The 27,187-nt window shown below is 41.7% G+C and overlaps 1 protein-coding gene across 1 annotated transcript in view; it reads right to left on the bottom strand.

Moving 5' to 3' along the window:
- Positions 1–27,187, bottom strand: part of CSMD2 (CUB and Sushi multiple domains 2) — a 315,212-nt gene that overhangs the window by 272,826 nt on the left and 15,199 nt on the right. The window contains 1 exon segment of the mRNA XM_075522188.1: positions 12,363–12,579. Within this exon segment, the coding sequence (XP_075378303.1) occupies positions 12,363–12,579 (217 nt within the window).

The following is a 27,187-nucleotide window of genomic DNA, read 5'->3' as shown; positions in this document are numbered from 1 at the left end:
TTTTATATGCCTTATGCAGTTAGACAGCTGGCTCGTGTGCACATAGCAATGAGGAAACTCACTAGCTTCAATGAGAGGCTAAATATATGTTCAATCTTCCCTCTGAAAAATGGCTATGAGTGATATTAATTAACATTTGCAACTTTCCCAGTCTTGATGAAAAGGATGTGTAAGCATTGTACTCCAGCTGCTGCAGGGAGAACACCTTCAGAAATACATATGTATATATGTTTAAAAATTAAAGTCTTAGGGGAAACTGGAAACACAGCCACATGCAAAGTCAGCGGTCACTCACAGATGTCCTCCTCAAGGCTGCTTCACAGAACGTATGTCAAGAATAAAAGAACACATGCAAGAGATCAGGGAATTTATCCACAGCAATCCATCCCATCTCAGATCTCATTACAGGTAGCAGATTTTTTTCCTTTAAAGACATAGTTGCTGGTGGGTGTAGGGTAGAGTAGTCTATGGGGGGAAAAACATCTTGTCATTCCTATTAATATCCTAGTTTTAGAAATCATCTTTCATCCTGAAGGAGTTTAACGTCTCCTCCAAATCATGGGCCAAATCCCAAGAGAATCACCGTGCATTTCAAATACTACTTTACAAAGCTGGCAAAAAAAGCGAAGCATAGATGCCCTAGGCACAAGGACTTCAGTATGTGCAGTAAAACTGAAGCTGACAGGTCTTTGTTTCTCACGTATCTTTGTCTGCAAGATTCAGTGCTAGCCCTGTCTCCAGGAGGGCTCTCCATGCCACCACTCTGCTGTCCAGCCAGTAACCTGCTCCGATAGCCACCTCCTCCCAGTCAGCCAGTACTTCTCTGCTTGGCTTATCCCCTGCAGCCGTACCATAGGCTGCTGCTGCCGCCTCGGCCTCTTTCACACATCTGATCCCTTCTTTTCAGCCAGAACTGTGCAGATCTTTTCCCCCATTTTCAGTAAGTGTGGATGAAAGACACACACCTGAGGAGGCAGCTGACTCTCTGCTAGCATTTCTTCAGGCTTGTCTGGTTCAGAGTTTTTTTCCTCAGTGGTTGTTAGTTTTTCTCCCTTCCTCTCTGTATTACTTTATTAAAGAAACAAGCAATTACAATGAGATGTTAGCTTGATTTTTTTTTTTTTAACCATAATGACAGAATAACTGGTACCATAAACGTTCTCATTAATCATCAATAAAACAAGTAGAGCATAATCCGAGAACGCTTCCAGCTCATGCATGCTGCAGACACTTAAAAGCCAGTTCTGTCTGCAAGGCAGAACTCACTGGTGTTACTTAGACAGTTGTCCTTTAATTTTGATTCATGTATTGCTGAAATGAAGCCCTGGACCAAAAAAAAAAAATCTCAGCCAGCTTAAAAGGATACTGTAATGACGCAAGAAAAACAGTATCAGTTCATATTTGGATTTATTCAACTTGTTGGAATGATTTATGCTCAAAAACCAAGCTGCTTTTGAGTCAAGCTAAAGCTACAAACAGATCCTGAACAAATACCTTTTGAGGCATGTTGCAAGCAGCAGTAACTCCTTGTATATTCTGTTCATATTTCACCAAGAAACTCCAAGCTACTTTGCTGCCAACCGACGCCACATGTCCCATTTTATTCCATACTACTTTCCAACCATCCCCTCTGCCCAGCTGGTTGATAATTAAGTTGCTTCTGAAATAATATAATCCATTGGCTCTGACAGACATTACTATATATTTTTCTTATCAAGAGAGTAACAAGCATTAGGGAAAAAAGCTTTCTCTGTCCCTTAAACTCGCTCACAGTGACATACACTACACCTACATTTTTTTTCCAAAAAGTTAATTTAGCACTTTGCAAACAGTTCTCAATCCAACGTTATACAGTCAAAACCCCATGTGTCAGCATGATGTAGGAATCAAATGTACTTTCTTGCCTTCTCCAAGCCAAGTATAATTTATCAAGCCACAAGAGTCCTTTGCTCACCTCTAACACTGACAAAGGCTTTGTTAACTAACACATTCTCTAGGGACAGTCACAGGGCTCAAATTCCAGCCTGGATGGATTTCTTCACTCATTTAAAATGGGGTTTAGGTCAATTCCCACTAGAAAAGTGTTATTTATAGAGCCTAAAGCCAGCACAGCCATCTCAAATATGAGGCCTTCATGGCTCAAGCTGGGAGCGGGTACTAAGCATCAAATTTCAATAAATTTCATTTTCCATAGAATGCAATAGAGTAGGAAGACCATGGACTTGGATTTATTATTTTTATCATGTTCCTTCCATGCTCATTTTTCCTGTACCTTCTCAGGTAGCAGTGAGATGCAAGCAGATCTCTGACAAACTTTGGCATCTATATTCTCCGTCTTGTTATTACAAACCAAAAAAGAAAAACACAAATTCACAGAAAAGTTCACCACATTTTAGTAACCTCTTGGCAAATCTGAGCTGATATTCTGAATAAACAAAGACAAGTTTGGATATAAACCAAGTAAGGCTCAGCAGTGTCAATCCAAAACTTGGCAGTTTTAGGTTATTTCTGGCTTTCTTCAAAAAAAAAATCATCAGGGGTGTGAAATCTAGTAAATGGGAAAAATAAGTTCTCAGAACCCCCTGCAAATCATACAAGGCTTTTTGCTAAATGCAATGCAACTGGTGAACTACAAGACAGCATTACCATGCTGGAGGCATGGTAAATACCCCAATATTCACACCAGCCCTTTAGTAACATTAACTCTTCTGCCACGTGTTGGGCAAAAACAGTGTCCTACGGCCTGAAGAACTTTAAATGTAAAAAGACATGAATGTTCAAAACAGCTTTAAATGCAAGAAAGGCAGAGTAAATATGAAAGTTCTCAGGCCAGCAGCATTCTGAACAGAAATAACACTTCCTAACTCATTCGAGCTTGTTCAGCACGAAGGCAGCTTTTGAAACCACAGCGCTGGAAGTCACAACCCCATGGCTACACTCTCAGGTATGCCACTAGCCTGCTAAAAGATTTTAGGCAATTCTCTGAACTCCAAGCTCCTTCCGCTCTCCAGTCCCCGCCATACAGAATCCTGACCACCCCCAAGTCTTGCAGGGATGCTTAGAAGCCTCAGTGAGAGCATATGGAGATTCCCAGATGAAAGGCACCAAGCACCAGACTTATGACAAACGGGTACTGTGGGACTGAAGATACGATATAAACTACCAGTAGTTTCAGATGCTGTCGTAGGTGAAACAATCAAGCAAGAACTTTAATTATGACTTTGGTAGTATATATGCTTACTACGCACGCATACCTCTTCCTCCTGTTTTCTCTATCTGAATCTCAAGCAGCTAAAGCTATGCAAGTGTAAAGAGCCAAAGCTGACATACAGAGTGAATCCAGGTCTCATCTGCCAAGTCTGTGCATCCCTTTTACTCTTTATGCATACAAAAATCAGGATTTGAACTAGACTTCAGTCATCAGTATTGAGAGAATCTTTACTTCCCCCAAGTGAATATTAAGCCGCAGCATCAGGCAAGCACTGTTCTGCCTACATGATCCCAGGACAGCCAGCTTAGATCCATCTTGGGGATTTCCACATAAACTGCAGGCTCACTTCCCACCACAATACAGGTATGCCTACACTAATCCCTTAAGATTTTAATTTTTAATGCCACATAATAAAATAAAGTTTATTGGCAACAGATGAGAAGGAAACAGTAGAAATTCACTTTCTATAAAGCTGAGAGTTAAAAAGAAGCACCCACATGGAACAAAAACAATGCAAGTTGTCCTCCATAGCCAGTGCAGTCAAAAAAAGTAGGTTAATAAGAAATTTGATTTTTAGAAGATGTGTTGTATGATGAAAAAAATGAAACAAATCCCATTGTTCCTGTCAATGAAGATTTATCCAAAAAGACTGTAATATTGATTCATGTCATATCTAATTCTCTATTCATTTGCACCTTGTATGAATGCTGAATATTGAGTAGAAATGGGGTGAACACGTTGCTAACTGCTGATGTTTAGTAGGAGAGCCCAGTAACACACAACGCACTAGAGGTGAAAAGCCCTGGGTTTGAATCCAGCAGCATCAGAGCTGCTGCTTGCCCTGGTGCGAGTCACTTCTGTTTCCATACTCCTGCTTTGCCACACATACATAAAGCGGGAACAACTTAGTGAGAGGATGTCCTGCCATGCACCTTGATAGCTAAAGGGCCTGACTGCAATAGCTAAAAAAGTATTATATAAAAATGCTAGAACAGCAGCATTTCACACTTCAATTTACACACGGATCAGTGACAACTTAAGCTACCGAACAGTTCAAATGAAAATATTTATCTCCTTCCTAAACCTTTTATTCTACTATAGCAGCTCTAATCAGCTGTAAGCCTAAATATTATAAAAATCACTAAAGATGTAAGGACAATTACTGCATCTTTGGCGAGCAGAAGCCTTTATGTTTTCCAAACAGCTACGAAACTGCAAACAATTACATTCTTTATTAAGAAAAAGGACCAGATGTCAGCAGTTGCTCTTGCAGCACACCAAAATCCAATCCAGAAAAGTCTAAAAGGCGCCGAGCCACCCTGAGCTGCCCAACGGGAACATAATGAATTAGAGTCAATGGGCACTGAAGATTTGTCAATTTTCTATTTGAGACTGCAAGTAATAGCACTCCACAATTTCATTGTATCTTCAATGATCTAGTAAAATTGTATCATCTCCTGTAGACTTCCATTAATTTTGATAAAAGGGAAATATACACTGTCTAAAGAGGTGCTTTGCCTGAGAAACTCTCAAGGTCAGACCTTATAGATACAAAAACTTCTTGACCTAAAGATTCACTGCATTCAAAAGATAACATGAGAGCGCATACATTTTTCCTCCCTTCAGGAAAATGGATTCAAAAGCACGGCTGTGAACTTTATCTGTTTTGTACTTTGATTCTCTTTCCCCACCCTAGCATACAGACCCTCCAACTGCAGGCTTTTAAGCATTTTACAAATTTAACTTGCAAAAATAAAACTTTATGTCTTTTTACAGATGGGAAAACTGAGATAAGTAATTTGCCCAACGCCACCGAGATGAGCAGCTGCTGGGCTCAGAACAGGACTAAGACGTACATCTGACTTCGGCTCTTGCGAGGGATCACCAGCACACCTCAGCGCTCTGCCAGTGCTGCTTTTATCACCACCTCCGCACGTCCATCGCTTTGCTGCACTGCTCACAGCGTCCGCTTCATGGGAGACCGACACTAATTATCAGTGAAGAAAGTGGCCATCTTGATGCTAACTGATGTCAATATCTATTGACTAAAAGTGAAATTATTTTTGAAGGCCTGATTCTGTACTAATAAAGTCAAGAAACTTTTTGTACAAGTTCTTACGCAAGCAGGATCAGACTGTAGTCACCTTCTCATCATACAGTTCTGCAGTAACCCAGCAACTGGGCAACCCGAGCTCAATAACTAATAGCTACAGCTAGTAACTCCCTGTGCTGCCTGAGGCAACTCGCTGAACTTCCCTGTGCTGCTTTCTCCCTTCTACGACAATACAGTAGACCTGTTCCTTCTCAAAGCACTGCAATCTAAAAATGAGAAGCACCATGCAAGGGCTATGGGTTAGTTCAATTTCTCTCCCTCCACTGCTAAAAAACAAAATCTAATCTCACTTGCTCTGACCCCAAAAGCTCACCCACTGGTTTTGTAAATTGCCACTCCTGCTAAAAGAATAAAAGCAGCTCTGTCTAAAATAAACAACTCGAGATGACTAAAAATGTATCACTTAAAACACCACATACATTATAAACTTTCTCTGTATAGAACAGTTATCAGTAGAGCATGAGCAGCTATTGTCTTTATCATTAGCCATCTTCGATAAGGGAAAGGGAGCAGCCCCATGAAAGCTATCAGAGATCTCACCATGCAGATGTAATTTACCTGGAACACTGTCGATGCACTGCAGGGTCTACAGTGATCGTACATCAGATCACATTCAGGCTTCACAATACTCTAATTCTGTTGTCTAAAAGGCTTCCAGTCACTGTATTAGAAGTCCACCTGAAGTAAAACCAAACATCAGCTAGAGGGATCTAGAGAAGAATATATGAACCTGGGCTTCAGCAATTACTTCGTATTATCAAAAGCAAAGCCCTGTGTCATCAGACAATGCAGATAAACTGCAAGAGGAAAAGCTGAGGAGGGAAGTGTAATACGTTATGCAACAAGAGGTTAACAGTAGAGCCCAATAAAACTGCTGTCTCAGTGCACCGCACATTGGACTTCACTGGCCAGCAAACACATCAGCAATGTCCTACCGCAGGGCACTTGACGGGCATTTCCCCTTCCTTCCCGACCCCACCTCAACATCAAAGGAACAGGAGGCTTCCACGAGTTGCATCAACTTGGGCATGGAAGACTAAGGACACCATGAGCCTCCCCAGAATTTCCACATACTACTTAAATTCACCCATTTAAAACCTACCTCAATTACTAATGGCATTCAGTGCTCACAGATCTATCAAAAGCAGACTGTTGCAGTGCAGAGTCTTAATTAAAATCTATTAGATGTTGCCCAATTACAGAAAATCTTTCTACACTTAATACGCTTAGCATACCTTAGTATGAAGCAAGAGTCATTGTCAAGGTTTGCTAGTAGATTTTACCTGTAAACATGGTTAATCAGCTGCTTAGAGGGAAAATAAAAACAATTTTGATAGAGGGAAAACAAACTATTTTGAAAACAAACTATTATTTGAGTAACAGCAACACCTTAAGGCCCAACAACAAACAACCCCCTGTACTAAACACAGCAGGGAGAGCCATACCTGGAAAAAATTCTATAGTCCAACAGACAAAATGCAGAACAACCACCAGCCAGGAAACTACTTCCCCAATTAGTATTTTATCCAGTGGCCATGAATAACAGGTTCCAATTTTCAACAAGATTCTATTTTACCAGATACGGTACAGGCCACAATCCAATGGCAGGCCTTGCTGCAGACAAGTTGTGTTTGTACAGGACGAGCAATATCACGAGAGAGCAGATCCTTTAACCCCGAAACCAGGACCAAAGCTGATAATCACCTTACCTCTCCATCCGCTTAACAGGCTGCAGAAAGATCAGGCAGGCCTCCTCCTAAGCCTGCTGTATTCAGCATGGTGGCAGGGAAAAAGCTCCCACCCCGATTTAATCATCAGCTTTTATCACTCATCCTGATGCACACTCTCCTAATAAATATGGAAAAATTGAATACAGCCTCTTAAAATTGAACAGCCCTAGATGCAGTTGCATTAACTCCATTAGCTTTCCTGGACTTTCAGATCTAGTTCCATCAATTATCTCACAGATTAAGTTTAAATATTCAGCACTGCCTCAGAACAAAACAACAGGGCCATTGGCAAAAGGCCCTAATACCTCTGGAGCAGCTCAAACAACTATCTTCTCAGGGGGGAAAAAAAAAAAAAAAAAAAAAGTGTATTTTATTCTACAAAGCAGAGAACATAAATTTAAGTGGGTTTTTTGTTGTGTTTTTTTTCCCATGAAGTTAATGTGAAGTGACAAAAGACTCTGCTAAGGGGAAAAGGGAGGTAGGATTCTGAAGTTCGCTAAAGATGACAAAAGGATTTAGCTGGCCCCCCATTTTATTTATCTTTATCCTTAGTAAAAAGAACTGTAGCCACCTTGGAGATATGAGGTAGCTACAAAGGAATATGTCACAGAACCAAAGGTGACTCAACACAAAACCCTAATATAAGCTCTATGTATTACCAGATGGCAAATGTTATTTCTCCAGGAATTTCTCTAACAGCGCTGAACCCCAGCAAATCCAGTATCTGTGAAGCCAGAACCCCAGAATGTAAACCTGTTAACCCAGGTTTACATCTCTGCAAGCAAGAGCATATGGCACGTGGGGGAAATTCTCTCCTTCACTGTTCCCTTTGTCTCCTCCTCCCTTTCATTGTTTAAGATCAAAAGCTTTGTTCTCTTGATTGGTAATTAAGTACAAGTCACCCAGTCCAATTTTTCAAAGAGTAATTAAAAGGTTATCAGGGAGAAACAGGCAAGATACAGGTATTCCTGTTGTATCTGTAAATAGGTCACCCCAGTAGATAATTCAACTCTTATCACTAGTATCACATAATTTTAAGTTCAAACAAAATACTTAATCTTTCAAGTCAATTAAATATGGCCAAAGAGATCATATGGTTTTTAACTGCATACACCGCATATTGATGGCAATCCTCCTCTCAACTCTTCAGTCATCTGTCAGGGAAGAAGGATGAGTATCTCTAATAAGCAACAGCAACTTTAAGAGAAGACACTGTGCATAATGAGACATGAGCTAGAAGATAAGTTATTCAGAGTGCCAGTGAGCTAAAGGCAGTGTAGATTTCCTCTTTAAGTATGAAGCTATTGCAGTACTGATTTGCAAACATTTTCTCTAACCTTACACACCCCATAGACATCAGAATGGGACAGTTCCTCACAGCTGTGTAAATATACACCTCCTAGTAACTTCTGTGGAAATGTGAACTGCACTACTGAGGTTCTGGCTATAATAAAGACTTATCTTTCTTGATACACTGGCTCAAACAAACATTTTCTTAGCCAAATAAATTCAGTATCATTGAAACACTTCCTTTGAACAGGAAAGGTAGACCAGAAGACAATGCAATTACCTACCCACGTCATGCGGGAAGGAAAGCCCACGGGTTGTAAGATCATGGAAGTTACCCCAGCATTGTTCAGCGTGTATAAAAGTGAGCAGCCTCTCCTGGTAAAAAAAGATTGCATAGTCTGTCCCTTGGGCTTTCCAAATTAGTTTTAAACATCTTTGGAAGGGAAAAAAAAAAATTAATCTTTCTCTAAATTGACCAGTCCTATTTGGAGTGTAAATTCAATGGCTCCCTTCGGGAAAACAGAATTAGGTATCTGAAATGACTGACTTACAACATACATTGTAAATATATTTTCCCTGGATCTGAGTGCAAGCCTGAAACTTCAAATAAGGAAATTAGCAACTAATTTAAGATTCTCACATTAAAAGCATCCTGCAAATTATCAGCAGCAGATGAAAAAGCTTGAAGATGTCATGTGGCTTTCTTGTTAACTACTGTCTGGTTATGTCACGTAACAACAGTCTGACACAAAAAGGTGCAGAGAGTCTCCCAAATCCCATAGCAATTTTAGATCCATAAATAACTCCAAATATTCAAATTTTAGCCAGGTCTCTGCTGAGCTTCTAAGCCCAGCATGGTGGGAAACCAATCAGGAAACTAACCTGATTGGAGCATCCTCTTAACAATGACACAATCAGCAAAGCACAATGGGAATTTGCAAAAAGATTGTTCTTGAGCAACTGCAGTTTTCAGATCAGGTCTCCACATGCAGCCCTCTGATCCCACTGGCAGTTCAGAATAGTTAGGAGCTTGAAGGATGAGCATTTGGGAGAGTTTGGTCTGGTGTAACAAGCATAAACACTGCTCAAGAGAAGGGAAAGCCACATATAGGCATCGAAGGGAAGTTACAAATCTCATCTGAATTCATGAAAACACATCGCTCTCCTACTCAAGGGAGACACAAATCTGCAGCCATCACTGTTCTCAGGTTTCAAAGAAGATTCTGTTACAGTGGTCCCTGCTGAAAGCCAGTGTATGGTGGTGGGAAAAAATAAATTGAGAGAAGCTGAAGGAGCAAGGACTCGGAAACAAGCTCTGATTTTAGCAAACAAAGCAAAGTCATGGCACTGAAAGATGACAACAGCCCTGGATGTCTAAATTAAGACACTGAAACGCATTTAATATTCACATACTCATCACAAACACACAACGCAAATTCCCTAATATACAGTAAAGCAGTTTATTAGCAAATGTCTCATTGGATTAAGTCTGCTCTTATTCTATTAGGGAACTTTCACACCACATTAAATTGCAAGACAACAGGGTGTTTGCCAGCACACGATGAACACAACTATTAACCCCTTCTCAGAAATGCACATAGACACAACACTGACCCATCAGGCCAAGGAAGCTCTTAGGAATATATGGCTTAAATGGAACAGCAGGGCATTGAAACAACTAACCATTCTCCATTCCTCAGCACAAGAAAACATCATCAACACCAAGATCATTCTCTTCTCCCAGTCAAGCAGGCATGACCTACTGAAATACATCAGTGATGCTCAAAAATACAAGCTCAAGAGTGGGAGAAGCAGAGATACAGTTCCTCTCTGTTAACCGTTCTGTTGATCAGCCTCGAATACACGGAACAAAACAGCTACCTTCTTCTCTACAGAAGCATGCTTCCCCCCCCCCTTTTACACTCACTTACAGCTTATTTTGGCCCGCCTCCTGGTAGCATGAGCTTTGATGAATGACGCATGGTCATCCATCTTCGAGTGCTACACTTGGATGATGAATTGAGTACATTTGGAAAGCAGTCTGAGAAAAAACAAAATTGGTAGCCACGGGGAAAAAAGAAAAAAGGAAGAAGAAAAAACCCCCACATGTTGGACAACAGCTACAGAGTTTAATGAGGTGAGATTGACATACCAAAAAAAAAAAAAAAATTAGCTGAAGAAAGAAGTGAGCCACCAAACAGCACAAAGGAGCAAGTTCCAGGTTTTGAAGTCACTAATCCAGAAACGTCCAGGGCAAGAATACAAGTGTCCATCATGCAAGAGTCCATATCTCGTTTACTTTTGTAAGTCCTCTGTAAGTGCTTTCAGACCTCTAGAAAGCCTCCTCAACACTTTTTTTCTCCCCCTTTTATTTCACGTTCCTCCATTGTACTAAATACACACCATTTCCCGAACACCTCATCTCCTCATTAGAGATGAAACATTCTCACATTGCTTTGTGCTCCTGGTTTCATCCCACAATTTCCACTTATCTACCCAAGTTGCACATGAAGTTCACCAATGATGCAGAAGGAAGACCTTATTTGTCTCCTCACCTTTCCCCAATGCAGGGCTACAAATTATCAGGACAGTATCCAAGCTGTATCTCAGTTTTGTTGTACTGGTCAACTGTAGGAAGATGCCCTTTCTGTTACTTCTATCTATAATCATATCATGCTTACGAGTAGCTCAGAGCAATGCCTGGATGCAACTCGTCTACAGTGTCTTACTAATTTATGCCACCATGACCCCAATTCTGAATTAATTTCATTCATGGATTTTGCTTCTTCAGCAGAACCTCCCACTGACATCTAGAGGGCAAAAAGGAAACATCTGGCACTGCTGATGAGCAGAGCCGTTTGCCAGGGGGCTTCTCAGGGCAAGAGCAGCATTGACTACTCACCATACAAAGTTTCCTGAGCAGAACTGTATACCAGATGTAGGCATCCTTTACATAATACCCAAAGCAAAGCACTATGCCACCTTCTGATTAAATGATGAGGTCCTGTAATTAAGATGATTCTCAAGCACAGTTGCAAGATGAAGATACGATTTATTTGCATAACTGAAATAATCTATAGAAAGAACTGATATTCACCAGTGTTTCTTTAACTCAGATTTTCCACTTGGGTTAGACAAGACACTGAGGTCAAAGGATCTGTCCTAAACTAAAGCGGTTTGAAGTAAAGTTAATTTCCAGGACTGTCCATGACTACAGCATTCTTACTAGGGATTCTAACACTGGATGCTGCCACTGTTTCGATTACTTTTTGAATATATTACTGTCAGACTTCAGCTGCAATCAGACACCACATCAGACAACAGCAGTCATACCACAAGTCACCAAGCTGATTTCATCTATGCCTCAGATCTGGAGGTCTGAGATCATGACTCCTTCAAATGCAGAAGTCTGACATGTCATATAACATTTGCTACTGCAGCAACACTTAATTTTTTTCAAAGTCAGCCTCTCATTTAACTTTTTATTAATACCAGGATGGTACCTGAAACTCTCAGAGATCAGAATCCATGGAGAGTCTTCATGCTAAACTATATTACTCAGTAACTCCTTACCGCTAAAGATCCAACAGTTTAGTCAGATGTGAGAGAATATCACCCCTGTCCAGCTGGTGAACAGAGTGCAAGTTAGGGAATTACCCAAATGCACCCAACAAAGCATTTGGCAGAGCTATAAACTGAAACCCATTATCCATCCTCCCACTCAGAGAATCTCTTTTGGATTGAGGGAAGCTCCTCTGCACATTAACTCTGCTTTCCTCTTGCTCCATTTTCTAATTAACTTCTCTGGATGTCTAGAATGACTCTTGATAAATCATTACTGTCAGGCATTCAGAGAAACATTTCAAACCTTATCAGAGATAAGAAATCAAAACAACTGTAAGAACTGCTCATGAAGCACCACTTCCAGTTTATTGCAGCATAAGCCTCCAACCTAGATTTAATCCCAGTGGCAGAAATGGGAACATGTTTATAAACATCACTGTTATGAACAATGTACCTTGTTCTCAGATTCCCCTGCTGAGGCAGTCCATCGTAGATAGATAATACATCAAAATCTTCCTCTAATGCGAAGGACTGGAAAACAAGCTGTATCCTGTTCTGCTCCTCGGCAGTGATTGTCCACGTGCAGTTTGCATAATTTGGATATCCATATGGAAAGCCTGGACTCTGTATTGTCCCATTTGGGCCCTGCAAAATGTGACTGCAGTTCTGAGCTGGCAAGAGAAAAGACAAAAGTACAAGTCAAATGGTGTAAGATACACATTTAATATCTCCACCATCAAAACAGATCATACAGGATTCTTTCCACTGAATTTCTTTTCAGTTCATGGTCCCAGGGAACAGATAAAGGTACAATCTGAAGATGCATCTTTGTCCTCCCTGCAAGAACTTGGACCCCAGATACCCATCTCTTGGGCACTGCTCCCTCTAGCTGTAAACATAATGGGCTGTGCTGGCTTTGGCTGGGAGAGAGTTAATTGTCTTCATAGTAGCTAGCATGGGGCTATGTTTTGGATTTGTGCTGGAAACAGTGCTGATCAGAGATGTACGACATGGGCTAATTACAGCTGGATTACAGCAGCTCCTGACTGTACGTGGGAAACAGATGCTTACTCAGACATCCTTTCACAGCCCACGACAAAGTCCACTATACTCTTTGTTACACACCGTGCATTTACAGATTTAACACGTTTCAAAAGTGCCTTGCTGTGCTGGATACCTCAAGTATGAGGGGTTCAGAGGCCACAAAAAAAATCAGAATGACAATGCCAAAGCTGACCGTCTCTTTTACCCTTAGCTACACTTGAGTAAGAGACAGAAGATCTGGGCTCAACTGTGCAGACAACAAGAGACAGACCACCCCTCACCTTGAAAGGCCAAAAACTATAATGGACGTAATACATAATGAGGAACTGAGTCACCAAATGAGTAGTCTGTCTGGACAAGATTGCATGAAAACTGAATGGCAAAAGATGAGAAATTAAAGTTGTCCTGACTCCAGAAAGAGCAGGACACAGTTCAAAGGCTTTAACGAGCAAACCATCCTTGAATAGTTATTCGGAATTTAAAAAAAAAAAAAAAAAAAAAAACACAACAACAAAAAAAACCCCCAAATCTTTGCAACTTCTTAGAACAGCAGTTCTTTTCTCCCCATCCACATTCTTTCAGGTAAACACTGCTCACTAGCCTGAAACTACCTCCTAGCAGGGAGAAGAGCCAATGGTTTTTATACAGAGCCTTTCCAAGCAGACTGCCATAAAGAAAAGACATGTTCCCACTTGGTCTCTGGTCTGCGTACCCCAAACTGGCAATTGTACCACTGCAAAGCAATATGGACTGTGGCCCAGAGCGAAGAGCTGCCATCACCAGTAACACTACATGCCCCTGTCAGACCTGACGGGGGTACATAGGAAAGAAATGTTGGCTAGACCCTGCCTTCTGAGGCTGCTTTGTTTTCTCTCACCCAGTTCTGAAAGGTTTCAGCTCCTCACACAGGCTCAACACATAGCAAATGTCTTCCAATCAGTATTCCTAAGGAGCTGCTGTAGAGCTTCGTCTCCTGAGAACAAAAGCCCAGTCCTGTACCCACCAGTTGAATACTTAACGCGTTCCTCAAATCCATTTTCCTTCCCCAAAGCAGTACCTGTGAACACTCCATCCCAAAGATAAAGATCAACTGCCCTGATGTACAATTTCTGGATATATGAGATTTTCTTCTCTCTGGGGAAACAGGTACAGAAATGTGTTTTGGGAACAGCCTAAATGACAAATTCTCCTTCGTGTTTTCCTCTCTCTTCACTGCTACTTTACCCAAATGTCTCTGGAGGCACCAAGAAAAATTCAGTCCAAACTGGTATCAGTCCTACTGGCTTTAGTGGAATAACTCCTCCACACCAAAGCTAAATTCCAGACAGTTTGCAAGGCAACTATTGCGAGACCAGAAGCAGAATTTCACGTTTATCCTATGGCCAGCATCAGAGCAGCTGATCACTGCTGCCTGCATTTGCTCTGCCTTTTCTTACTGATGCTGGATTGTTTACCCCTGCTTATGTAGATAACCAAGGCTTTCAAGTTGAAATGAATTAGATTAGAAATTACATCTTTGATTTCTCACTGCCTTTTTTTTTTTCTCAAAGGCAGCAATGGCATTTGCACTTCTGAGTGCCAACCAGCTACAGGTAAAGAACTGCAGAGTACTGCTCATTAAAGCCAATTATAATTATATTGACCTACTTTGGTGCAAAAATGCTTAGTGGAACTTCTCTCTGCAAGATGAAGTTCACACCTTTATGAATCTAAAATGGTCAATAATATTTACTACCCAGGGAATCTTTTTGTATCATGTTTATTATATCAATGAGAGTTAGGACAGCCCCATAATCCACCAGGGACTAAAACCGAGCTAGGTACATAACTCATTAACAAGGGCAGACTAAAGTACTTTGCATTTCTATAGCACCTGGCATCTGCCTCTCTCAGTGCATCTTGTCTATACATAATACATACAAGAGTGAGATCTACCTCCCTCCTCCACTTCAGCTCCATTTATTTGTAGAGTTCATCAAAAGGATGCATCAAGTTGGTACCAGAAAGCTGCGGGACTGGAAAAATTACTGTTATCACAGTGTGGTAAAGTGAGGCCTGGTTTGGTTTAATAACTTGGAGATCGCCAGAGATCTATAAGCTTCAGTTCTCTAAAATTCAATCACATCCTCTTTTCTTCAACCAGACTGGCACTCAATAGGCAATGTGGGGATACTGAATCTGCCTCTACTGCGCATTTTTTTATTTTAATCGTAAGTAAATGTCATCAGAACGATTTAAGGAAATTGGGAAATTAAAGAGGCTGTAACTCTGCACTTCCTGGTGGTATAAAAGCTACTGATGTTGCATGAAGTTCAGAAAATAAATTCAAGGTCAGAGAGACATTGTTCCAAACACTTCCAAGGTCATATGAAAGGCAACAAGCTTTAAGATCAGTATAAATATATGCTGTCCTTGCATAATCAGCAATTGAAACAAAGAACAAAGGCCAGGAAAATGTACAGAATCTTAAACCTGGCTGAAGAAAAACAAATGCATAACAGAAAAATAGGACACAGTTTCATGACATATCAAATCAATCTACTGAAATATTTGTGTGTTCATGATTCGGACCAAGATGTGCTTTAGACACAGCTAAAAGAAAATTGCTTATTGCTAACAAAAATTAGTTTTCCAAAAGCTGACAATCTGGAAAGCAATATATTCTTCATCAACTGTAATAGTAGGGAACTTAATTTATATTGGACACTGCTGGAAAAAGTCAGCAGGCATGGGAAAGAGATCCAGGAAGCCCAAGAGAATTTATGCATACTCTATAATTTGCTTTCGGGTTTGAGTTAGTTCAGCTCAGCCTCAACTGACAAAACCTTATCTAAATTCTAAAGTACATGACAAGCAAACACTCAGTTTCTCCTCTGAAGACTTGCAAAAATAATTCTCTTTATCCCTTTGGCCCAGGAGTACGAATAAGTAGAAACATATGAAAGGACAATGCCAGTGTCTGTTCCAGGTGAATTCATATTTGACAGAGGACAACATTCTTCCAAAATTTCTGGAGCGTTCTCTCCAACCCAAAAGTTTGACACGAGGCACCTCCACACACCTTACTCAAGTAATGGGAATGCAGCAGCTTTCCTCCTGGATCAGTCAACCACCCGCCCTGCCCTCTGTCTCAGCTCTGATGGGGCTATCCCTGGCAACCACAAGAAACGGTGGCAATGACAGGGCAAGCTGCACCCAGGAACCACCTCCTTTATGCCCTCTGCAGATTAACCATCAGCCCTGGTATCAGAGGAATTACAACCCTTTCAGAATGGTTGCATTTCCCACTCTCAATTTGCTACTCTATTCAAAAGCTACAACAGCAAATGACAAAGCTAAGGCATCAGATGGCATTTGCCAGAAGGCTCAGTGTGGCAGTGTAAGTATTTATGTAGATGTTCCAGCTTCTAATACTATTACTCATGGACTCATACTTTCTGAAGGTGTAAGAGCAACATGAAACTCATCAGTGGATATGCATTTGTGGGCACATGTCCTATTTTGTTACGGAGATGACCAGTCTGAGAATGGAGCTAATTCTAACTTGTACTCTGCCAACGCAACCTGCTATTTTCAATTCTGGAAAGTGGTTTATTATGAGAGTATATCTTTTTAATGAACGCATCAGTGTAATTTTATTGCAGTAGCACTTAAAGTTTCCAGACAAGGACGAAGGCATTTCCACACTTGGCACTGTTCAGTGGGCAGAGCCCTTCTCCAAAGGGATCACAACCTAAGGGGGAGGAAAAAAAACACAACCCAAAGAAACCCACGCTAGTGGAGGACTTGGGGCTTTGCAGAGAAACATCTTTATCCAGGGGCATAACCATTTCCTCAACAATAGAGCTTAAAAGTCAGCTTTACCAGTCTCCACTTACAATACTTGTTTTGTGCAATATACGCTGCTTGAACAATGTAAACAGACTAATCGGCTTCACTTCTGGCTCATATGCACATGGAAAAGGATGAAATATTTACTTTGCAATATGCTCATAGAAGAACTGCATTTCTAACAAATACGGGCTGCCTGCGGCATTTTATAATACACAGTTAATCCACATGCCACAAAGCTTAACATGTCTGGACACTTAAGCAAAAAATAAATATCAGCTGAATGCAGCTCTGGCTGCCTCTTGCTTAAGCGGGCAAGTTGCAAACCCCTGAAGCTTCATTCCGGGTATCGATCAACTTCTTGCCACGAGGAAGGCAGGAAGAACATCCTTGTACTCAAAAACCAAGACTTCTTTTGACAGTACAAGCTACATGACTGGCAACAGAAGCTAGTGGGACGTTTATTTACACTGTATATCTGAATTTGTTTGGACACATGAGCACAGGACCATTCTCACGTCAGTCACTCCAGCTTTAGAGTGGCCTCTGTCTAATGCAACATGGCTAGCTGAGTTCTGGAGCAGAACCAGTTCACTCCCCAATGACTACAGTGTGGATAGCATTAACTGGTTCTCGTGTCTTCGATGTCTCATGACTGGCAGTCATGATGGTCACTGCATATTTTGGTCAAAACAAACCAGGTTACATTTATGAAAGAGGAGACTCAATCATTCAAGGACATTCATAGCAACAGAATTTTGTTATTTCCTTCAAATAAGCAGCACTTACATACAGGAGTGAGCTGCCTCGGCTGCTGTACCCTTCAAGCCCCTGGCTGGGACTGGGTTTCATCACTTGACATAGAATTTCAGCAGCTCTACAGACTCAGATAAACTTGTACATTCAAATTTTGTCACAACAAATCTTCACCAAGTTGTCAGAAGCTAAATAACAAACACAGGTGTTGTGTGACATTACAAGTGCAAAGGAAATGGGTACAAAACATCATCTTCCACCTACTTTCAATTCCTTAAACTTACCAGGCCAGATCCATGACGGTGTAAATCAAGGAAGTATTTTAACTCTGTTGATTTACACTATACTAATATCTAAGGAAGCAATACTTTAGAGAGAGGAAAACAGAATTTACTTCTGAAGTGCTTCCTAAAATATAACTTGATGCACTTTGTTTCTCAGCAGAAAAGAAATCTAATTTAGCAAACACTGATGTATGGTCACTGCACAAATCAAAAGGAACAAATATCAAATCATATACACTGACTTGCTCTCAGCAGTATCATCTATTGGTGATACGTGGCTGTCTTCTCATTAATGCAGTAGGTTTTGGTATTGTCGTTTTCTTTAGTTATTGTTACTTAGACACAAATGTTTCTATTTTGTGTTGTTCTAGCCTATTCAATGAAAGAGATGAACATAAAAAAAAAAAAAAACACTTTCCCCAAGAAAGCCAAAATCCATACCCTGCAGACACACAAACACATTCCATCCTGGCCTAAAATACCAGGGCCAAATCCTGCTCATACATCAGCAACTTCTCAATTTTTTCTATTTACATTACTGTCCAGAGTCATTCACCCTCATTGCATGAAGTTCTTCAAACCGAGACACTAGATCCCAACTCAGAAACAGCACTCAAATGCTGACCTAGGTTTTCAGCATCCCCTGAGAGCACATATGGAGGGGTGTGATGAGCAGGGTAGAGCTCAAGGATGGAGACACAGTTAAAACAGCCAAACTCAGTGCAGAAGTGCCCCAGCTTTCTTTGTGGGATGACACCTGTGAAACCACGCAAATCTCATGCAGCTTCTCACACAACTGGGTACATGCCACAGCACAGGATCAACACCTCAGGTCCCTACTGAACACCTGAACACTCCCCTTCACATGAAGGCACAAACCCTGTTCTGAAGGGGCCTCAGAACAGGAGGTATCAGGAGTGGGTTGTGAAATGTTCACAGCCAGCTTCTCCGCACAGGTCTTTTCACAACCTTCTCCCCAAAAAGAACATATGAAAACTCACCCCCTGTATTGAACAGTTCATCTTTAAGAACTCCAGGTTTTTTTTAAACATTGTTTGATCTGCCATCTAAATAGGAAAAATGTTCCTTTTCCTCCAATGTTTACTGTTTTGAATCACTTATCAGCAACTAATTATGCTTCCTTACATAGTAGTCTTCTAATATCATTACAGACAATCACAAACAGTAAGTAGTTTACCCATAGCCTAGCTTTGACTCTCTTGCTCACACAATTTAAGTGAGCAAACAGGGAAAGTACCTTCACACTTCATAAATCTAAGGCTTGTTTCCTTAAGTATTCACCTTTTCATAGTTTTAACTTAACCTACAGTCTTATATCAAAGCCTTCTGGGTAATAAATAATGCAGAGACATTCCATTAACTATAACTTTTAATCAAAAGCCAGCGGATCCAAGAACATCATCAAGGGGGTGATTTACATCTCAGATAGCCAGTGCCTTTTTCTCTCTGAACACATGGAGTGATAAACTGAAGAATGCAAGGGCAAAGAACATGCATTTTATCTGAATCCAGCTCATGCCACTACTGCCAACTCCAGAAAGAATTATAACATCCACCTCAAATCAAAAGCAGTATGTGAGTTTTCAGCAGGATGGCACAATACCGTGATACCGCAAATCAAACATATCGTTCCTGAAACCAACTTAGTCACCTCCAGTTCTCTGGAGAGAGAGACATTACTTCCATTCCAACAGTCTTTCACTCCCACTCTGTCATCACTTTCTGTCCCTTTTAGTGCTGCCCAGGCTTTTAGACTGTTATTGCAGAGATCTGTTACGTTTAGGCATTGTTCCAACGTTAGCATAACAATTCAATTTTAAGGGCTTCCCAAGTAGAAAGAAGAGAAGAACAGAAAAGATGATGGTGGAGCGAAGAAGCTGTATTTTGTTTTTCCCATGTGCCGTGCCTTCCCTTCCCTCTCCCAACCAAAAAATTTGTCTTGGAAAATTATGCACATCTCCTATACGTGTTTGGGACTTCTAGTCACATTTGCTGGTGAACTCCAAGGTCAGCAAAGCTCCAACCAAACCACCTTACAGCTGGAAACTACAAATACTTGCACAGAAGAGGAATGGGAAGGCTGGAATTTCCAGATGTCACTGCACCACCCTCACGTATTGCCACGCTGCTCTGACCATGTAACATTTCCAAAGTATCTTAGAAATTACACTTACTCAGATTAGGAAAAACCTGGACAAAAGAATCATAGCTCTCCATTTCATTAATGTCTGGCCCAGATTCATCCTGTTATTACTTTAGACCATGGCATTTTCTCTGACCTACACTGCACTCAAAAAACACTTTACTCTCCCCACCCATCTCCTCCTGAGACAGGTGATTTTCAACCTGCAGCTCAATGCCTCTGGGCATCTGTGAAAGGCAAGAAAGGAAAAGAGCCTCATGTCTATTCTTTTAAATTTTCTAGAAATGCAATAAGCACCTACATAGAAATAAAGGCATCTAACACTGGAAACATTCAGGTCAACAGATCCAAAAATGGTGGAAAGCATTATTATAGAGTAAATGAACCCAACTTGTTCAATGCTTCCTTGTTCAATGATGTTTCTGAACCCCCAGTGACATTCTGGACTCTCCCCAGCTGTTCCATACCTGTCCTGAAGTGTACAGTCAAAAACTGGACAGAGTGCTACAGCTAAGCCCAAGCCCGAGTCGAACACTGCCTCATCCGTACAGCTGGAAAGCCAGCCATCACCCCCACTGGTACATTCCCTCCTCCACGCCAAGCTAACCTTCTCCCCTGAAGAAAGTCTTTCCTGCTTTATTATACTTTGGTTTTATATTTCATGATTGAACCTTGAAAGGGCATATACTTCCAATAGCAAGGTCAAAGGAGTTCTGACATGCTGTAGAGAAAAAAGGCAATGTCCAATTTCAGGTAACATCAAAAGCCATTGCAGGAAAAAACTTCAAATCACAAGAACATGACACTGCACATATGTCCTGTCTTACAGCTGCACTGCAGTTCCCTGACATGCTGAGAGGCCAGAGACTCCAGCTGCTGGAAAGCAATGCCTCATTTGGTTAAGCTAGAAACTGCCTAAGTGAGTACACTGGTCACAACAGCAGCTGCCAAATTTTCCCTTGAGGCTGAAGTCCTGTTCTTAACAGGGAGAGAGGGAGGGTAGCACGGCATGCTGACCTGACACAGGCTTGTCACCCACCACTTTGCTTCATCCCCACTCTGGAATGGCCTGGAAACAGAAGGGACTTCAGTCTTCGAGACACTCATCAGATTTTTTTTTTTTTTTTTTTTTTTTAATAAAAAGATTGGTATCAAAGCAGGGACACAAAATCACACTACCTGTTGTGTAGCTGGTAAGAACTGGAGCTGTTCTGTAGCAAACACCACAGCACATACTCCTGTTGGGTTATCAAAGAGACATTACAGTGCCATGCTGGCTTTCCTCAGGTGCATGCTCTATCTTTCTCAATCACTCCTGCAGATTTATATACCACTTTACCATCTGTAAAGTTTACACTCTAAACAGAATCAAAGCAAGCTAGAAAACAGGACAAGTGTTTAGGAGTAAAGACTTGCACATCGTGAGGGGAAGGGAGATGGATCCCCTCCTATTTTACTGTTAGAAGGTGGGGCAGGAGGGCTTAAGGACTAATAATAGAAGATATTAAAAAATTACTTTGGAGTTACTTTAATAAGCACCTAGAAAATCCCTGGTAACGCATTCTTTTTAATATAAGCACTACCAAAGTAAAAATTAGACAAGTCTGTGTTCATCAAGACCCATCAATGAATATATATTTTCCTGACTATTTACAGCTGTGATCTTAAAAATATTGCATTTTATTTGCACTAACTCAAGTTAGCTAGATGGAGAGAAACAGGCATGCATACCACTTCATACGCCACCCGATCCAATATCCAGTGGATAGCAACGGATACAACGTTAGAAAACATTTCAAACGTGCGTAACAGAAAACTTTGCTTGGCTAATACTGATGAGGCATTTAAATTACTAAATTACTAACGCCACAACACAGAACACCTCAGTAGCTTTTCACCAAATCTCAGTTTTTGCCATCTTCCTTGAAAACATGGTGACAAGGACCACATGGTGACAATGACCACATCGATTGCTTCCTCTGGAAGGCTCCCGAAACATGCATGCATCGAACAAAGTAGTGAAATGGGCTCTGCCTGTTCAGCCTGTATCACAACAGAAGAGATTGTTTCCACGCTCTACTGACCTACAGAGATCGTGTTTAGCCAAGCAAGCAGAGTTTGTTGATGCAAGGAGCGTACACAGAAAGAAACAAAACCCTGAACCTTTTAACAGCAAACAAAGCATAGGCATCTTGTCAGCAAGGCTAAATATACTACAGCTCACCCTGCTTTAAGCAGAGTTGAGCTTTATCAACATAGTCACTAGTGAAGACTTGCCACACTGGCATCTCTCTGTACTTGCCTGAAACCAGAGTAAGGGACTCAAGAATAAGATTCCTCATATAAATGGAAGATCTCTGTTTCTTCTCACTCTATCCCATACAATAAGCACCACGTGAATCAAAGGCAGTGATATGGCTACATGAAGCATTTGCAGTTAGTACTGAACGCAAACATCTCGCACCCCACACACCCCCAGGCTGTGCTTTCTCTGCAAAAGGATGACGATACTCCCCTCCAGTCCTGTGGGGAGCTGGCGTATTTTTCACTTCCTCAAATCTGAAAGAGCAGCACCTGAAAAAGGAACTGCCCTTAGCTCATGAAACACAAAAGTTCAATTGCCCAGCTCCACTTAGATACAAGTCTTCCACATAGTCATTCAGTGAATACAGGAGGATCTGGAGCATAAGTGGAGCCAGACTAAAGACCCTAGGCTGTAACTCATGCTAGCCTACTGCAACCAAAGTGTCATGGAATCAGTCAACAGATCATATCAACAAGACATACAACTCAGAGCTGCAACCAAGCTACTGAGCCTGCAATGGGGCCATCTTTGCTGGCAGTAGGGAATTCTTAGCCTGGCAGTGATATCCAGAACCCCATCCCCGACTGCAGCCTGGACACACCACAGTGCTAACACGGCTGTACCCTAACGAGATTCAGACTGGCCTCTCCAGAGCACTGTGCCACATGGAAGTAGCAGCACTGTCAACACCAGGAGGAGAATCTCTAGCACTTTGCTGCACTACACAGTGTGAACATGCCTGCTGACTGCAAATCCATGCCAGAGACAAGCCTGGTTACAAAAGGTCCTCACTCTTCTGTCCCTCTCATCAGCACTCTAGCATGAAATGACCACCCTATCTTGGATGAGCATAAAAAAACCTGGTGACTTGCTTCGCAGGTAACAAGAGAAAAAAAAGCCTTGTGCGGTAGCAGGCATGCACTAACAATGCACTCAGAGCCGTCAGCAAGGGAGACACTCTTTCATCTGTCCAGTATATCCAGACGTGTTCCAAGATTGACATGCCTGCTACAGAGCCCAACGCCCACTGCTGTAAGCTTTCACTAGGCAGGCCAAACCAGGCAATTTAGCTTGTGCTGTTCTGGTTACTTGCTGTACCCTGTTCTAACTACATGCACTTCTGTCCTATGACAAAAGTGACAAACAGTACTTTATTTCATGTCCTTTGTTTGCATTAGAATGAAGGACATTCACTCTTCCACTGCACTTCACAAGTTATCGTGGACTCATCTTAATGGGGCTTTAAGGAACCTTGGCTGAAATACACTCACACATTAAGATTTTAAAAACCCCAAACAAAAACACCTCCAAGCTGAATACCCTAGGAAGAGACAAGAGCTTTAAACACTTTAAAAACAAATTAAGCAGCCACAGCTAACTATGCTTTAAGCATACACTCAGGTTTCTCCCCCAGAGCTGCTTCTAAGAGAGGCAGATCCACTTCCTAGTGCAGATGTTACATATTTGAAGTCTTGCCCCTCTGTTACTGCAGAAGGGCATTACACACAGCAGCTTCAGATTCAGTTGAAACTATGGTGCATCGGCTGTGTAACAGGAATTGTTCACGTGCATGTAGTCTACCCCACCTCAAGTGCAAGGCAATGTGACTTGGCTGAAAGACTAATGAAAAAGGTTTCAAAGCCCCACACAACATATAACAGCTTAGCTACCAGACAACTCTCAGCTTCTCTGATTTTTGCAGGGCAGCGGCAGAAAGCTGTCTGTAGGTATTCAAGAAACCCTGAAGGTCAAGAAATTAAGAACAAGGCTTTGCAAGCCTCATGAAAAGAGGCTCTAGTATCTTTCATCACAAATTACCATTCTAACCAGCTCCCTGACAGCCAGCGGCTCCGTCCCCAACGCGGGGTTCGCCGCGATGCCGTGACGTTGCTAGGCACAGTTGCTAGGGAAAGGCACACATGCAACAGCTCGACCGCGGCTTCGTTACAGGACAGCCTTAACGAAAAAGAAGGGGGAGAAAAAAAAATATCCTTCATTTTATATATACACAGAAATTTCTTCGAATGCTAAACAACTAGTTAATAGAGTTCGGCAATATTGCAGACAAACTAGCTTTCTACTGTGTGGCTTCACTAAGAGTCACAATTAATCTCCTTTCCTTCGCAACATTCATGCCTTTGGTATTCAGCAACACCAATTGTTTGGGGTTTTCTGCCGAATGCTGGGCATTGCAGGAAGCCAAGGAAAGTGGTCTGGAAGAGGCAGCAGGAGACAAGGAAAGAGAAGAAGTGACATCCCCAGAGCAGGCAGGTGTGACTATTCTTAGCAATGAGCCTTCCACACACAATTTGGACCTGAATTTTGGCCTAGGGCCTCTTAGAAACAGGGCTCCGACATGATGAGCCCAACAGTAATGTTTTAAGCAAAGCCAGAGGCTGCAGGTGTTTCCAGGACACAGGATGTGGCCTCTTCTCTCTAGCACTACGCACAGGAACAGAGACACTCTCATCCATCTGCTTGGAATCAAGTATTTTATCTAGATGACAGCATTAGCAACCTCCCCGACCAGAAGTACGGGATGCTTCTTAAACAGCAATAATTGAAGACTCAGAATAAAGGTTAGAGCCATGATGAGTCATTAATACAAAGAGCAGATAAATGAACAAGCATTTGTAGAAATAATCAGTTAGTAATAGGGTCTATCTTTGTCTGACAGGCTGCTCACCACTTACCTGCAACAGATTTTAACCAGAATATTCCAGAGTACATTAGCCAGATCTAAAGAGTACAGCTTATCCTTGTAACACCTGCTGGAATGAGGAGAAGAAAGTTTCTGTGCTCGGAAGAGGGAGATTCATGGCATCACCAGGCAATACTACTGCCATTCAGCACATGGAAGCAAAAGCATACATACAGTGCCTCTGACCTCTTCTTCCCCAGCTACCACGCCCTGCCAGGCAAAACAGATATGAAAGGCCTTATACAACTACTGTGCTCCCTGCACCAGTCATTTACAGCAACGCAAAAACGAATCAAACAGCTGGCCGACTGACAGTTTCACACTCACAGAATCACAGCATCACAGAATCGTATAGGTTGGAAAAGACCTTTAAGATCATCGAGTCCAACCGTAAACCTAACACTGCCAAGCCCACCACTACACCATGTCCCTAAGCACCTCATCCAAATATCCTTTAAATACCTCCAGGGATGGTGACTCAACCACTTCCCTGGGCAGCCTGTTCCAATGCTTGATAACGCTTTCCGTGAAGAAAAATTTCCTAATATCCAGTCTAAACCTGCCCTGGCGCAACTTGAGACCATTTCCTCTTGTCCTATCACTTGTTACCTGGGAGAAGAGACCGACCCCACCTCTCTACAACCTCCTTTCAGGTCGTTGTAGAGAGCAATAAGGTCTCCCCTCAGCCTCCTTTTCTCCAGGCTAAACCACCCCAGCTCCCTCAGCCGCTCCTCATAAGACTTCTCACTTGGCTTGCACTGTTATAAGTCACCTTGAGGTCTCCTCTGCTGTCCAGTCATCAGGGATGCAAGCCCCTGAAAACCACCTGCGATCCCGCACAGATCTGTGAGGAGACAAGACCCCAGACACTCATTTCTTACAAGTTGCTGGGATAAATGCAGAAGTCACTGAGATGTACTGCCACGGCCAACACTAGTCAGAAAGTCAAACACACATTTCTGCTATTCCCCTTTCAAGGCAGTACTGACGCTAGCACACCTCGGAGACAGGCTGCAAAAATACCAAGACACATGAATAAAGTTATATTCAAAGAATGCAAAAAGCATGATCCTGTCCTTAGAGCACAGCTAAACTTTGGTTTATCAGTTACAGCTTCCTTACCATGCCATTGATTGACCTTGGACAATTCCTCCTTCAGTTTACCGAGAACTGCATTGCTAGCACACTGGATCTGCTCTTACTCTGTACCCAGCAGATTTACTGGGTGCATTAAGTACATGTTTTAATACTGATATTCCCTGGCAGAAACTTAAAGCAACGTCTACTGCGATCACTAATATCAGTGTTCAGAATTTAGTTTTTCACACCAAATGGGATTTCATGAAATAGAGGACATGCAAAAATCTTAGTAAGAAAGGATGGTCTCACTCTGCTTCCAGTCTGACAGGGAACACACACGAGACTTTCAGACAAGCATTACACTGTGACTGGTTCAGACAGGTTGGACAAGATGCAAGAAGAGCAACTGAAGGCAAATGTTCACAAGTCCAACTTCTAAGTTTGCTGAGCCTTAAACCTGCTGATCGACAGCTGGGCTTGTGCTCAAAGTCCCCGGCAAATGAAATTTTGAGTGTTCTTTGCCAGTTCAACTCTCTTGAGTTTGGTTTCCTTAATCGCATCCACTATTATAGTCATCAGTTAGAAAAATGCAGAGATCCAGCAAGTGACTACAAATTGGACTATGAAGCACATATATGGATGTGTGTTCATGTGTGCGTGTGTATATATATATATATATACACACACACATACACACAGAGACACATAAAGAGTTAAAGCTAAAGAACTAAAAAGCTCTCCTGGTTATTACATACTGTCTCCTTCCAGGCTTGGCAATCACGCCATATAATCCCATTTATAAATATGTTAACTCTCCTGTCCTCTGCTTCACACTGGAAGATTTGCATTAGAGCCTTACTGCTTTGATGATTATAAACATTATTCTAATTTCCAACATAAAATTAATTCATGACCAGTTTACACCCATTTGTTTTCATACCAACATTTTCTGTTAGCTTAAACAGTCCTTCTCCCTGTTTTTTTTTTTTACCTGACCTTGATGTATTTATAGAGAATAATTAGATCCCCTTGCAACCCTGTTTGCCAGGCTAAATAAACCCTGTGCTTTCACTCTTCTGAGATACACTCTCCATTCCTCTGATCACCCCCCTGC

This window comes from Mycteria americana, chromosome 21, assembly GCF_035582795.1.
Source record: "Mycteria americana isolate JAX WOST 10 ecotype Jacksonville Zoo and Gardens chromosome 21, USCA_MyAme_1.0, whole genome shotgun sequence".
In the NCBI taxonomy this organism is placed as follows: Eukaryota; Metazoa; Chordata; class Aves; order Ciconiiformes; family Ciconiidae; genus Mycteria; species Mycteria americana.
This window is presented reverse-complemented; position numbering and strand designations above follow the sequence as displayed.